Raw genomic sequence first — 14,658 nt, forward strand, 5'->3', positions numbered from 1 at the left:
TTTCTATACAGGAACTATTATTTTAATGTCACATTTTGACAATTGTAAATGGTCTACAGAATGTACGTGGGCAAAAGGCAATAAGTGAGTCTTTTCAAACACTAGATGTATCATAAACAGCGCATTGTCAACATTTACATGATTCACATCAAATTGATGACATCCTAATGTATTCCTTTTAAAGGATAGAAATTTTCTCAATAAAATATTACATTTCATTTAATACTCTGGTACAATACTTCATACATTGCAGGAAAAAAAATAAATGCAAGGTCTACTCCACCTAATAAGAGGATCCTTTTTCATTAGTCTTTAGTACTGTAATAAAAACAAAAATCACAATAATGTCATAAATAAACAGGCTGGAAATTATTCATTAGGTTTCACTATTTGAAAGGGAGAAATTAAAAAATTAATTTGAAATAATGAAGTTATGGGTAGAAAATCAAAACCTGACAACACATCCTAGTACCAGCTGTGATTTTGCTCTCATCCCTACAACAAAAAAGACAGGTTTTATAACTTCGTTAGCTGTATCCGAGTTAATTGTGTTTCAAAGACAGATCTTAAGAGGAAAAAGTAATGTTTGGTCAGGATTAATAGGAGAACCAATCAGTCCTAACAACAGTTAGCTGAAATTAAAGTGTATGCTATAAAACATTCAGTAAATGAAGTCTGCAGCAAATTCATGCTGGCATAAATTATTGTGCCGTAGGAGTTGGGTTAAAGTTTCCCTTGTGGTATAAAGTCTCCACCAGAACACTTCAGAACTGCATCCCTTTTCCACTGACACAGCAAAAGCTTGAAATCAATGCTTAAAAATTTATTCTCTAAAAACTCACTAGAAATACACGAAACCCACATTCACTTATCTCCCCTGAACCAAAGGACATTGCTCTTTCTTGCTTCATCTGCCATAAACCCCAACCACTGTTTAAAATAATTTACAAAAATGCTTTAAGAATCACCCCTCTCCTGCTGGTGCATGAAAGATTCTACTTTGCAAGGTCTCCCCTTTGGTATCCAGCAGGGCCCAACACACCAGTTAAGAGAGGAGCAGTTATTTACAGTCTCTCAGATTCTGTTCCCTCCTTGACATTCTCCCACCATATACTCCCCGGGATTAATACACATTCTGCAGTAAGAATTCCCTGGTTCCAAGAAAAAAAGAAAGAAGAAAACAAAAATCCTACAGAGGCAGGTCCTAAACAGCTAAAATGAGGTCGTTAGAGGCAACTTTATGTTGGCCGGATAAGCGATTGCTGCTTCTACAGGTCAATCTTTTAAGACACATCACATTAACTGAGTTCATAACAGAGTTCAGATTCATTCGGGATCCTTCTCTCATTTCTCTTGACCTTCCCCCTGACTCTTCAGTTTGGTGCACAACACCTCCAAACCTGAACACGTTCCACCTTGCTCTGACATATGAAGGGCAGCATTTGTCTAACACTGCAAAGTTTCAGACAAATATTTAATTGCTGTCAATTGCTCTATACAAATACCAACACTTACAACTGATCCCTGTTCAGCAGGAGGAAGCTGAGGGACAGCAGAGGAAGCAGGTGATGTAGAATAGGTATCTCACTACCTCATGAATAGATTTCTCTCTCATCATGACTGGAAATTTTAGATCTAGCAAGGGCTAGCTTATGGCTAGAGTATAAGGCTATGACATTAGAACACATATTATGGTATGCTGGTGACAGGAGTTCCAAAGAAAACCCAAAGCCTCCAAAGACAAAAAGGACAATAGGCAAAGTAACAAAATTCTGCTTAACGTTAAAGAAGCACCTTCATTCAGTTCAAACAAAGTGTTCCAATATTTGATTTTGCAAAGCACTCTCAGGAACAGGCAATGTAATCTCCCACTTCACCTTTCACAAAGCTGCATTAATTACATTCCAGGCTTCAGCATCAGTTCATTAGTAAGGCCAATCACGCGGTTCCATTGGCCCTGCACCCTCGCACACAGCAGTTAAATGCAGTATTCACCATCTGCATCTGCTGTATGAAAATGGCAATAATTCCTTAACACCACTTAAATCGCAGAACTTCCCCAGAAACGTGGGGAAAAGGTGTTGGTAAGACACCACCAGCACCCACTCCCGGGGACCCATCCTGCCATCAACGCACACCCGCGGCTGCTCATGGCTTCGAGGGGAGCTTCTCATCCAGATAATTGGACAGAGCAAACGAAGTGAAGGAACCCAATTAAGTGGCAGCTTAACAGCAGTTCTTGGTTCTAGAGTCTGTAGGACTGTGTCTCACTGACAACAATCAGAAGTGGTTTCAGATGCGCGTGAGTTTTAACCGAATAGGGACAGCAAAGTCAATGCAGCTCTGAAAGGCACTTCAGGTAGAGCAGTAACCAACTCCTGCCAGATGGAAGGATCCAGAACAAGCTTGCTGGTCCTGCTGCCTGGGCTGCCCTTTCCAACTAAGGCAATTTCAGTGGGTGCCTTGCTTCCACACACTGCTTCCCCCCATGGCTTTAGTTGAGCCACTCGAACAAGCATAAGGCCTTACCAAAAACCAGAAGGCTCAAGAGCTTCCACCTCCCCAGCAGAAGGGGAAGAGGGTTACCTCACGCTAAGGTAACAGCCTGCACAGTGGGTTACTTGTTTCACTGTTTTAAATACGCTGCCAAGGTCTCATCATGCAACTTTTAAAAATACCTTAATTCTACAAGTTCAATCTCTTGCTTAACAGATGAACACAGACAAACAAACACAGACAGTGTCCTCCCAAACTGCCAGGCCACTGCCTTTTGAGAGATACAGTAAATGTCTATTTTGGATAGAGATCACGGAAAAGAAATCTTGTTTGATGTAAAGGCTACCTTGCATGATTACTCAAAACCAGCCCATCCAGCCACTCAGCTAAGTCGTAATCGAAGCCACCAGTCATCACAAAAAGCACCTTCATATCAGTAACTGTTCACCCCTATGAAACTCAGTCTGAGTTTGAAATGTATTAGGACTAATTTTATCATGTAGCTGATTCTAGTCATGCTGGTGATCCACTGTTTTCAAACAATCAAGTATTGTTCCCATCAGTATTTTACATTATTGTAACGGATTTATCCATACCATTGCTCTCCCACCACCCCCGCCCCCCCAAAAAAAGAAGAGAAATAAAAATACATCCCACAACTGCTCAAATAAGGAAAAAACCCAACTAACAGCCATACAGTGAAACAAAGACACTATTTAAAAACCAAATGGATGACAGTCCAACAGTTTGTGGGATTCAAAACTGACTCTACAAAGTAGTTGTCTACATTGTAGAAAGAATTTCCTTTTATTTGGAAAACGAGCAATTGTAAATCAGGTATTGGAGAGAAGAGACATCAACAATCTTTAGATGGTCTGAAGTTTGCCTACTGTTGAAGGATTAAAACCGTAAATGAAAAGGTACCAAGCCCTCAGAGTTCACCGTTCATGTGAAGCTTCTTCCATCTCTTTCTTGACCTTTTTAAAAACCATATTCATTTCTGGAAAAGGAAGGGAGAAGAACATAAAGTTATACAGGAAAAGAAAGCAGCAATTATTTCTTAGCCTGACACGATACAGAAGTGCTCAAGAAAGCCTTAAACTCAACTGAAAGTCTCAAACTGTGCTTATGAACTGTGTGGTACTTTGGCAGTAGAAGATGAGGCTGTGTATAATCTTGGAGAAGGTCCCTGGACTAAATGGATGAACCACACTTAGAGTTACCAAATAGAAAAGGGAAAATAGGATTTCTGAGGGCTTTAAAAACACAGGGGTAAAATGATAAAAGGCTTTAGATTACAATCCGAAAGAAATTAATTACTAAAGTAACTATAAATTCAAAGGTTTTCCTTTGCTGTATTCACAGCCCATTAACCGAAGTATCAGATAAACTTATTAGCTAATAACCTACTCATAACATTCAGTTGTCTGATTGTAAGAACCAAATTATAACAGATACTTAAAGTATAAGAAAGAGAATCCACAGATCTCTCTCCCAGCAAATGCAAGGATTTTATTTTTATTAGTATGACAACAATACTACACCAACTGCTCACATCACACAGGCACAGCAGTAATTGCTCATCCCATCTTTTATGAGGCTGAGTATGAGATTAAGTGTTCTCTGAGTCTCTTTAGACACACACAAATCCTTACTATCAAGCAGGTTGCTTTTAAAAGACATGGAAACTTCAGGCTGCAGTTGTTACTCATCTTTTGCTAGCGTGCAGAACTTAGTTTCCTGAGCAATAAAGACTTCCAACTCATGTCACTGGTGAGCCAGGACACGAGAACAAAAGCCAAATTACCAAGTTAATATTCCATGTTGTTTTGCAAGGGTAGACACAGATGCAACTCAATTAAAATGAGCTTCTGGAATTTAAACACCCCATTGGATTACATGCATTCTGGGCATTAGAAAGTCCTTTCTATAGTTCCTCTCAGTTTGGTTTTAGGTACATTTTCTCCGAACACCACAAGCCCAGGCTGGATTCCAACTCACTCCTGAACATCCATACCTGCCTTTGCATGGAAGTCTCTGTACATCTTCTCATCTGAAACTCTTCTGCTGTTGCATCAGCCCCACATTTTCATATACTCTAGCACTATCTTCTCTCATTCTGAAACGAAACAAATACTTACAGTCCAAAGGATCTAGTGCAAGAAAACTGTATTTATACACACAATTTAATTCAGTGACGATTTGGTTTGCTCAATTTAAGAGCAAAGCACAGGGCAACAGTCTAGGGCAGATGCTGTGACAACTCATTCACATTTGAGGTCCCTGATGATTAGTGCTTAAGCTTTGAACTGTACTAACAACAGAAGTGAACTTACTCTGGACACGCTGGGGTTGGGGTACAGGGTAGAAGAGGGCTCTGATCCCCACTTGTCTGGTCCGATAAAGAATATTTAATGTTTGTGTATTCATGACCTTTTCTCTTACTCTTCTGTGAAGCAAAACACAACAAAAAGCCAGGTTTTGGATTACCAACAGAAAACAATCACGAAAGCAGTGCAGAAATTACACGTGTAACTAAACACCTATGCTTTTAGGAGAAAGGTTTGTCTATGAGGAGGAGAGTTCTGTAGATAACACACACAAATGGGTAAGACGGAAAGGCTGGATTTAGCTGTTGGTTGCAAGACCTGAAAAATCTCACTTTTCAATATTCCCCTTTCCACCATCCTTATGGTGGCAGTTTACACCAACCTTATGAACTTGTACGCAATCTTCATCTTACTTGGCAGAAGAAACCACACTTCATTCTTCAACAGACAGTACCAGCCAGTGGGCTTCCCACTGACCTTATTTCCAGCTTGGAGATGTGTCCAAATGAGTAACAACGTTGTTTGCAAGATCTCTAATAAAATAACATCTTAGCCCATTAGGTTTGATATAAAAAGAACCCAAGCTGTTATTTGTATTCTGCAACATATGTTCCAAGCTGCAGCCAATTGCGCTGGCATGCAGCTAAAGATACTGGAGGCTCCAGCAAGCAAAGCTACACTAGGAAAGAAAGGGGATATGGCTTTTTCCTTTGCAAGATGAACAGCCACAGCACATGCAGACGTTGAAACCTGTACAGAAATTAAAGCCTCACTTTCAAGTTTTACAGGGTATTGGGTTTGAGGGGTTCTCTTGTGGAGTTTGTTGTTTGGAAGGGGGTTGGTTTGTTTTTTAAATGCTCGAACAAGTCCTAAATAACTGGCCTGGATCAATCTCACAGCAGAGGCTGTCAGAGCCTCTGGGGAGTTCTGGCTGCTAAGCTTCGCTAGGAATGCTCTGTATAGCAACATAGGTTGAAGTTTTTCCAAGGCAGCCTTCTGAGACTGCTCAAAACTTGCTCAACTTGGTTTTTTACTGAACTTCCCCCCTCTCAGGCTCCTACTTACTCCTGACAAATCACTTCCATATATACTGCCAATACAGATCAATTGCCTGGAAAGTAATGCTAAAAAGTAAGATTAAAACAAAATGCAAAGGTTCAAACTCTGCTGCATTCCAGTGTTATGGCTACAAACCCTTCACCAACCAGTAATATTCTGAAGCCCAAAACTAGGGCTTGATTTCCACCCCAAACTGTTAAATGGCAGTTCAAGTTACAGCTGTACTGTACAGTAAAAGCAATTAAAAGGATCAGTTGGATCTATTACTTAAGCTGACTGAAACAGATAAAACAGGCCAAGAAAAAGTAGATATCTGGCTTTAATTCCTTCTGCTTAATTCACTTGTAATGATCCTTTCTAACTCAGAATCACCGCAATGGGGTAAGAACTATTTGTTCCTGAGATGCAAGAGAATATAACATTTCTCCAAGGGGAAAAAAAAAAAAAAATCATAAACCAAATTCACTTTGCTTTTCTTCCCCACCTGTAAGAAGACAGGCAACATTTAACACAACGCCTAACTGTGAAATCTTGAGGCTCTCAGCATTGCAAAGCAAGCAGGAATGCTCGCAGAGGAGGGACATTTTTCTCCTGAATACAAAGAAAGAGCAGGCAGATCTATGTGAACGGATGCAACTGCTCACAAATCCACTTCTTCAGTCCAGCTGGTTGCAAGTCCTGCATGACAATGGGCTAGCTAATGTGACCACCTAATTTCTTTTCAGAGCTGGCTTGTGTCCATCCAGACAGAAGAGCAGACGGGAACACAACCTCATACGGTTTCCCATAAAGGTCCTAATTGACTTCACCAGGTTTGCAACTGCAATTAAAGGAAGCATATAGAGAAGAAGGTTTCAGAAGTTCAAGTTTCTCCAAACACAGCGTTTCATTCCCAAACTACCTTATTGGGATGAAATTCAAGCATTCTACTACTCAGCCAGGGTTTTTTCTGCTCTATCAAAGCCAGTTCACCATCTTTTGTTCAGGACATTAATTCCTATAGTCACCACAAAGCTTTGCTTTTGTTTGGGAAGTTCTATATTGTTTTATCCCTATAGCTGCCACTAGCCCTAGTTATAGATCAAGACCTCCTGAAGTAAAGCAACGGTCCACTTCCAGTTTCTTTTTATACCTGTGCCTTCTGAGCTAGTAATGGAATAGAAGATGAAACACAACTGAGCCTCATACCCTCAAAACCCATTACAGTGATCAAGAGAGAGTTCCAGATCTACTCTGCAAATGGCAGCAGCAAAAGAGACCCTATTCAACAAGCTGAGGATACTTGCATAATTATACACAGAGATATGAGGCAGCTCCTTAGAGCAAAATGAGACAACAAAGGCAGGAAAAAAAGTACACCTGAGGGATTACTTGTTCATCACTTTGTGTCTAATCACCATCAGAGCACACAACAGCTGTCCTGAGGAGAGGAATAAAGCCTCTATCCTCCCTGCTGAACAGTGCATCCACATCATGAAGGCAAATATCAAATCAGCTCTGCCACACTCCAAAGCAAGCAGAAGCCACACAAGAGAGCGGCTTCTCTTGGAGAGTGCCAAGCCCAGGCTGGCACACTCCATCTCTGCAGAGGGATTGTATCTCGTATCTGGCACTGTGCTAACCATGCAGCTCCCCACATCTGCCTCATCAGTTGTGTGTCTTTATTGCCCAAGCAGCAAGCCAGCTGCAGAAGGAAAGACACTGAAATGGTGAAACAAAGATAAAAGTCCCAGATGACCAGAGAATGAAAAGCAACAGCGAGCAGAACACCACAGTTCTTTATTACAAAATGAAGTAACTTCTGTAAGACTGTAGGATTTGAGTGCAATGACATACTTAAAACAGGAAGAGCGGCCTGAAGGTCTTGTGGTTGTCAGCACATATTCCAAAGCTTTTCTCACCTTATCACACCAACTCACTCCTCTGCTTTTTGTTGGACACCGTACCACTGCAAGATCACCACACTCATTCTTTCATCTTTCAGTCCAATATACTTACTAAAAAAACATGTACTTTGAGACTCTGAAATTGGTATTAGAGTGTCTAGCATCTGAATTTGATTATCATACTTTAGAAATACAGCCAACATTTAAAATCTCTTTAAAACACAACAGAACACAAAGTTCTGTACTGAGTAACAGAGCCTTATCTTTTGTTGTTCTTGTATAGAAAACTAGGTAATATTAAGGGAATTTGAGATCTGGGGCGCAGGGACTGGGGACAGGGAGGACGGGATCCCACACATGCTAGCATTTTCATGGAAGGTCCTGATTTTCTTCCTCTGCCAGTGGCCAAACACACCGGTTTCATTTTATGGCTTTCTAATTTCACTTCATAGTTTAGGTAATTCTTAAGCATAATGAATTGAAATACAGGCTAACTTCTCTGACCAGGGTTAACAGGTTACAGACCCACTCTTGTCACGATGCATCGGTTGAACAGTCAGCAATCATGCCTCCAAAAGTCAGAGGCAGCAAACGAGCAACTCTGCTCCCTGCTCAAATGCTAACATGTTCCTATGGAATGCTTTATACTCAGGACAAATGTACCTGCTCCTCCTCGATTCTGCGCTGTAGCGTTTCAATGTAGTGCTGTACTGCCATGTAAATAAACCTGTACTGTGCTTCTGTCTGAACCATTCCTGACCGCTGTGATCTCACCATCTGAATGGTCTTTGGAACATCGATATCACAGTCCACACCTAGGGAGAATCATCATAAGGTTAAGAAAAGTAAAACAAGCTTTGACTTTGGAGGAGAGGTTGGTCTCATCTTCCAGCAGAACCTACCTTTTTCTCTGATTATGTCAATAAGAATATCAATCACAATGAAAGTTCCTGTTCGCCCAATCCCAGCACTGAAAAAAAGGGAAGAAAAGAAGTTAATTGTTTGGCTTTTTCTGAACAGACACCAAAACACCAGTCCAACTCAGAGGCTAGTATTAAGAGACATTATACTTCCAAATTATAGCCAGAATCAAACTAAGCCACGCAGCTAAAAGTAACTAGAGACCTAATCAACTTGATATGGAAGAGACAGAAGTTGTGGGAGCCTTTATTAACATCCTTGAATCAGAAAAAACTACAGGGCCAGATCTAACACTTCCTTGCCTTAAAAGAAGTATTTCATTTATAAGCCAAGACTGAGCAGGGAGCACTCACAGGAGGTGGGATGGGATACTAGAATTTCCACGATCCTGCACCTGAAACGTATGCAGCCAAGACTGGAACCACCTTCCCATACATCAGAAATCCTTATTCACACAGACTTTGTGTTTTGCAAAACACAAAGCACAAACAGAAGAAAAAGAGATAAGAAAAGGCTCCAACTCCACAAGGTAGAGAGTAGTAGCAGGAGAGGCACAGCACATCACCATACCTGCAGTGGACCACAACTGGTCCTGCATCAGAAATACTCTCCTGCTTATGGTGCACCTCCTCTAGAAAGTCTAGTACGCCACCAGGGTCGCTTGGGACTCCATGATCAGGCCAAGTCCTGAAGTGATATTGCCAGACTGTTCTCTCTGTGTTCCCCTGGAAGGAAGATGCCAACACATGAAAACAAGATCCTTCACATCAAAATCCAGCTAAAAGCACTTCTGTGGCAAAGCTGAGTCAGATCAGAAGGTGGCATATCCAGCCTGCTGCTCGGTATCCACAGCACCACAAATCTATTAAGGGAAGAAGGAGCCAGAGTGGTTCTTGGCCTGACAAGTCAATCACACAACTTGCTTCCTCAGGTCCCTCTTTCTCATGCAGTTGTTTCCCAGAACATTTCCATCTTCACCTTTAGAAGCCATGGCAAAATTCTGTCTGAGGGTGACCAACAGCAAGGGACCTTCATCTGTCATACTCATCATTCATACCTAGTGACACCTACCTTATGCACTTCTTCCCACTCAGCAACATCGCATGCACGCTCCAATCTAATACAAGCTGTTAATTTGCTTCTTACACAATTCGTTTTGCACCCCGATCCAAAGTGTTCCTTAACAAGAAAGTGCTATTTCCACACTAGTTAACTGTCTCTCCTTCATCTTTTGTATTCCTTAAGTCTTCTTTCTACATACTGGACCCACAGAGAACTATTTTCTTCTAGCACAACCACCTCCATGAAAGGGAACAAATGTTTAGCTAGACTTAAATCCAACTACTTCAAAGCATCGTCCCTCTTTCCAGATTTCCTCAAAGCTCTGCAGCCATGCATCTTCTGCCAAGAAGTGCTTAGGTTTAAGAATCTTCAATTATCCCAAGGACAAAGAGAAAGAACTAAACCTGAAGCTTCAAAGAAAGACAGGGGTCAATTCATTAATCTCTTAGTGCTTTTATTGATTCCAAAGAAACAGTCTGTTTCTGCAAATTTTCTGCTGCTCTTCAACCTCAATTCACAGGACAGAGTTACTAACATACTTACTTGCCCAACTTTAGAAAGCTTAAGTTCTCTTAGTGTGTAATCGTGTGCTGCACTCTCCTTAACATTCCTGACACGCATAACTCCGTACTCCTTTAGGGAATATTCATCAGGCCAGTACTTGACGCACTTACTCTGCAAGATTAAGAGAGGCATTGGTAAGAAGAAGGGCTGGTTCATAAACTGGTCAACAAAGAACATTCCAGAAGCTTTCATTTCTGAATGCAGAGAGGACAATTCCTAGCACCAACTGGACAGCTAGCTGACAAGGTAAACTATATTTTAGGTGGACGTTTCTCTTCCCCCACAACAAACACTGGATGATTTCAGACAAACAGGTACAGGCAATCTCTCCCTTTAGCAGCTTTTGTGATCATCTTAAATACCTGCTTTGCCTTGACAGTTTCAAAGCCTGCAGGTTAAACCATTGTTATTTGTATCTCCACCTAACTACAGGTTTCAACTACTGAGTTCTCCTGTGCAATGCTGGAGCTTTACAGACTATTCTACAATCCAAACCCGACAGGCTGTGAAATAAATTCAAGTCAAGGGTATAAGCCATTTTTTTTAGCAGAAATGAAACTTGGATGCTTGCTTTTCCATCACTTAGAGCACAACGAGCCAACATAGCTCTCTAATTCTACTACCAATCACCAAAGCAACAAAGAATTGCTCCCTGTGGCAGGGTGCTGAAGCCTCATGTGTCTGTAGCTTCTGAAATGTAGAGCTTTTGGTGTGCTACATCTCTCTCAAGATTATCTTTGGACAGGGATATATTCCATCCACGGAGGAATGGATTCACCTATTACTACTTTCATTTGGTTCCTGTGACAGCTCAGGAAAGAGCAACTCCTGTCAGCCTGTGAATGCAATACCAGTCCACATAGTATCAAATCGGATCTTATAGTGGGTACATAGATGTAGCTTCCAGCAAATGCAGACCAAACACTGAGTACTACAGAGAAACATTTCCTATTTGCAGTTACTACTGCATACTGATGAGAAAACATGGCAACAAGAAAGTTCCTTCTGCCAACACAAGACAGAGCAAAAGATGATTGAACACATGCTTTCCAGCCTACTTAGGCAACAAGATGCTTTTAAGTTACTTTTGCCCTTCTTTCCCTGTCATCTCCAAAAGGGTAGAAGCTAAAAGACACTGATCTTGGCGTACGCCAGCATAACTTGCAGTCTCAGTACAGACCTCTGAACACAAGAGCAGTTGGTGTAGCAAGTCTGAACAGCAACACACAGTGTTAAAATAAGCTTTAGCCTGATGGAGGGATGTGTGTATTATTGGCTCTATGGACTGCATCCAGAACACCACCATTTTAATTTGTAAGTATTTGCTGCTCCTACGGTGAATTCTAAAGCATATTCAGAACTCTCTGCAGATCTGAGACCTTTCGTGGTTCCTCACTTCCTTAGGCAATGTGCTCTTGAAGTCATCTCTGATGCAGAGGTTTGTCCCCTTCCTGCAGATCTGAAAGCATTTTGGCTCGAGATAAAAAAAGCTTTTGTTTTATATCAGGACTCTTACTTGCAATTCTTGAAGAAGTGAAATAAGCATCAAGAAAACAAAAAAGAGTAAGAGAAAAACAAATCAATGCATGCAGCACTGATCAAGTAATCAGACGTTAAAATGTCTCCTACAGCCAGAACACAGACAAAAGGCTTTGCAAAGTTTGGAAAGAATCCTGGAGAAGCTGCAGAGGAGCACAGGCCATCCATGGGCTATTAAAAAGTAAAAACTAAATAAGGTTTATTCAAGTCAGCTCTTCAAAAACACCACCATAATTTACTGCTCCTCTTCCAAGGGGAAGAGAAGCAACATGGTTTGTAGAAAACCCCAGACACTTCCCTGAATGGTTTTAAAATATCTAAAGCTAAAATGTAATCAGTCAACCCTTAAAAAAGGGAGGCCTGATGATCTGGCAGGAGTATGCTCTCAATACCCACAGGCACCAATAAAAAGGACACTCAGCACCTTCCTTGCACACCAGGTTTCAGCACATACATCAATATAATCAAGACAGTTTAGCCCTTATTGTGTTCAAATGTCATGACTTTCCCAAGGCCAGTTTGAGAGTCTGTTTTTACCTTTCCTCTTTCAACTTCTTTTGTTGTCATAACAATAACTCGAGAATTCTCCTGGAACACCATCCTCCAGAAGTCATTCACTGTATTCTGTAGGCAACCTTGAGTAGCAATGTAGCTTTTTTTTGGCTTCGAGTTGTTGCACTTGGTTTCAAACTCAGGCTAAAGGAAAAAAAAATGTCATTTAACAAATGGTTACAAGACTAACTTGGATTTAGGTGAGTATATTAAAGAGTAGACATGGGCTGTGCCAACAAGGCTCCTGAAGGTAGGATTATACTTACCATAATAATATTAGCATTGATATAGTCTGAAACAGGCTCATTTGGATCACCATCATGTAGAACAACTCTCGTATGATCAACTGGAAGAAAAATACGTGAACATTAAGGAATTGCATCCTACAGTTGTGAACACACAGCTATTTTTAAATATGCCAAAGACAGGCTATTAAGTTATCAAACTCAGTACATTACTGGCTAGAACATTCAACCTTTCCTCCTTTGCCATTTCTTAAAACAAGTGGCCATAACAAGCTAGTTCAAAATAAGTGTTCATGCCCCCTGGTAACTCACAAGTACATGGACAGCCAAGCACTAAGTCAAGGCAAATGGCCCCTGGTTTGCACCAAGCAGTTTTGTACCATAAATTAATCCTCTTAGATTTAAGCATTCCAGTTAGCTGAGGAACAGTTTAGGGATGTGATGCTTTCAAGTGAAAGCTGAAGATAAGAATAATATTTGGGAAATACCAATATCTACAAAGTGCAAACGTTTGAACGCAAATTGCACGGGCTGATACCGACAACATCAGAGGGGGAATTATCACTGAAGAGAAGAAAAAGCACAGTGGTGCTTAATTAACCCTGTATTTATGAGCTAAGAAAATAAAGCATAGAAGCAGAGCAGGCTTACATGGGAACCAACGAAATCAATACTTACAGGGTAAAATGTTTTTGTATCTATTTTTGTTTTTGTTCTCCTGGCGCTGACCTTCTTTACGACTATAGAGAAGTTTGCATTCTTGCTGCTGTAGAGTCTAAAGGAAAACAGCACAAATAACTGGGTTTAATACAACTGCAGGGACTGTTTCACCATCGTTACAGCAATCCTTTCTCACAACAAGGAAACTTATAATGCCAGAGAAAGAGGGAGAGGTACTGCATTTCAGACTTAGTACACAATTGCTTCCAATGTGTATGAGAAACAAAGAGTGAGAATGATAAGGAAGCTATTTTCCACCTAATAATTACAAACACCTACGAATTCAAAGCTGCTTTAAACCAAACTCATGATACCATTCTGACCAAGCAGACACATGCTGGGCCCTTAAAGCTTTTAGCTGCAAAACAGTGCAAGGAAACCACAACTGGTTACAATGGGCCACAACAAAACATTGGCTGTGGAAATGTGGCCATTTTAAAGGCACTCTAAATAAACCAGACAACACAAGCAGCATTCTACAGAGCAGGTCCAACAGATTTATCACTACGTCCTTCTAAGCAAGCATAAAACTTATGAGTACCACTGCATTTCTCCTTTTTGCTGAATCAGGCAGGTATGGAGGTAAAACATTCCCACTGAACCGGCATTAGCTTTAGGAACAATAAGGTTTAGTACCTAAAGCATTCAAAATACAGCCAGATTCCAAAGGAATAAGGCACCTTGTGATCCAGTGCTTCTCTACCTGACCTGTGCTGGGCTCCTCTAGGCCTTAGCAGCCACCTTCATCTCCTTCAGCTACAGCGAGTCTGCAGTCCTGCTGCTAGGAAGCCCCCAAAACAAGCCCCTGAGACTACAGAGGCTGTGTTAGATCAACACCAGCAGAGCAGATCCCCACCAGCTGCAGCCAGACACACTGCAGACAGCCAAAGAGGAGGAAGGAGCATACAGAAAAACCCAAAGCACATCAACACAAGCAACTGAATTTAAATATCAAGCACAGTGAAGAGTCCTTCAGCAGTCAGAAGCAGAATATTAGGAAGATATTCTTGTCCATTCCCCCAGAACAAAAGTCCATGTGGGAATGCTACAGTGTTTTCAAAGGTAAGGATGAGACAGGCAAAATGCTCATGTGCAGCCCACCACCACAGCCACGTACCACTTTAATTGCTCTCATTATTCTCTCCTACCAACACAAAGCCATTTCACTAAACCAGTACAAAATCTTGCACAGACTTTCTCATATTACCCTGCTGGGGAAAGAAGGGGAGGCATCAGATAATTACAAACAGGGTTATCCACAAATCAGCCTAGTGCAGAAGCAAT

The 14,658-nt window shown here is 41.1% G+C and overlaps 1 protein-coding gene across 5 annotated transcripts in view; it reads right to left on the bottom strand.

The window, feature by feature from the left end:
* The window catches only part of PTPN11 (protein tyrosine phosphatase non-receptor type 11), a 27,639-nt gene continuing 12,981 nt past the window's right edge, over positions 1 to 14,658 (bottom strand). For 2 of the 5 annotated variants that reach the window (XM_030500675.1, XM_030500670.1), the window contains exons 7-16: positions 13,333 to 13,429; positions 12,676 to 12,755; positions 12,395 to 12,553; positions 10,298 to 10,429; positions 9,263 to 9,417; positions 8,674 to 8,741; positions 8,435 to 8,586; positions 4,833 to 4,945; positions 4,514 to 4,615; positions 1 to 3,496 (exon numbers count right to left, since the gene is read on the bottom strand). In XM_030500675.1, the coding sequence (XP_030356535.1) occupies positions 4,546 to 4,615; positions 4,833 to 4,945; positions 8,435 to 8,586; positions 8,674 to 8,741; positions 9,263 to 9,417; positions 10,298 to 10,429; positions 12,395 to 12,553; positions 12,676 to 12,755; positions 13,333 to 13,429 (1,026 nt within the window). In that variant the 3' untranslated portion in view covers positions 1 to 3,496; positions 4,514 to 4,545. Of the gene's footprint in view, positions 3,497 to 4,346; positions 4,368 to 4,513; positions 4,616 to 4,832; positions 4,946 to 8,434; positions 8,587 to 8,673; positions 8,742 to 9,262; positions 9,418 to 10,297; positions 10,430 to 12,394; positions 12,554 to 12,675; positions 12,756 to 13,332; positions 13,430 to 14,658 lie in introns of those variants that run through there. The other 3 variants (XM_030500671.1, XM_030500672.1, XM_030500674.1) reach the window with 3 other exon arrangements.

Source organism: Strigops habroptila, chromosome 11, assembly GCF_004027225.2.
Source record: "Strigops habroptila isolate Jane chromosome 11, bStrHab1.2.pri, whole genome shotgun sequence".
Classification (NCBI taxonomy): Eukaryota; Metazoa; Chordata; class Aves; order Psittaciformes; family Psittacidae; genus Strigops; species Strigops habroptila.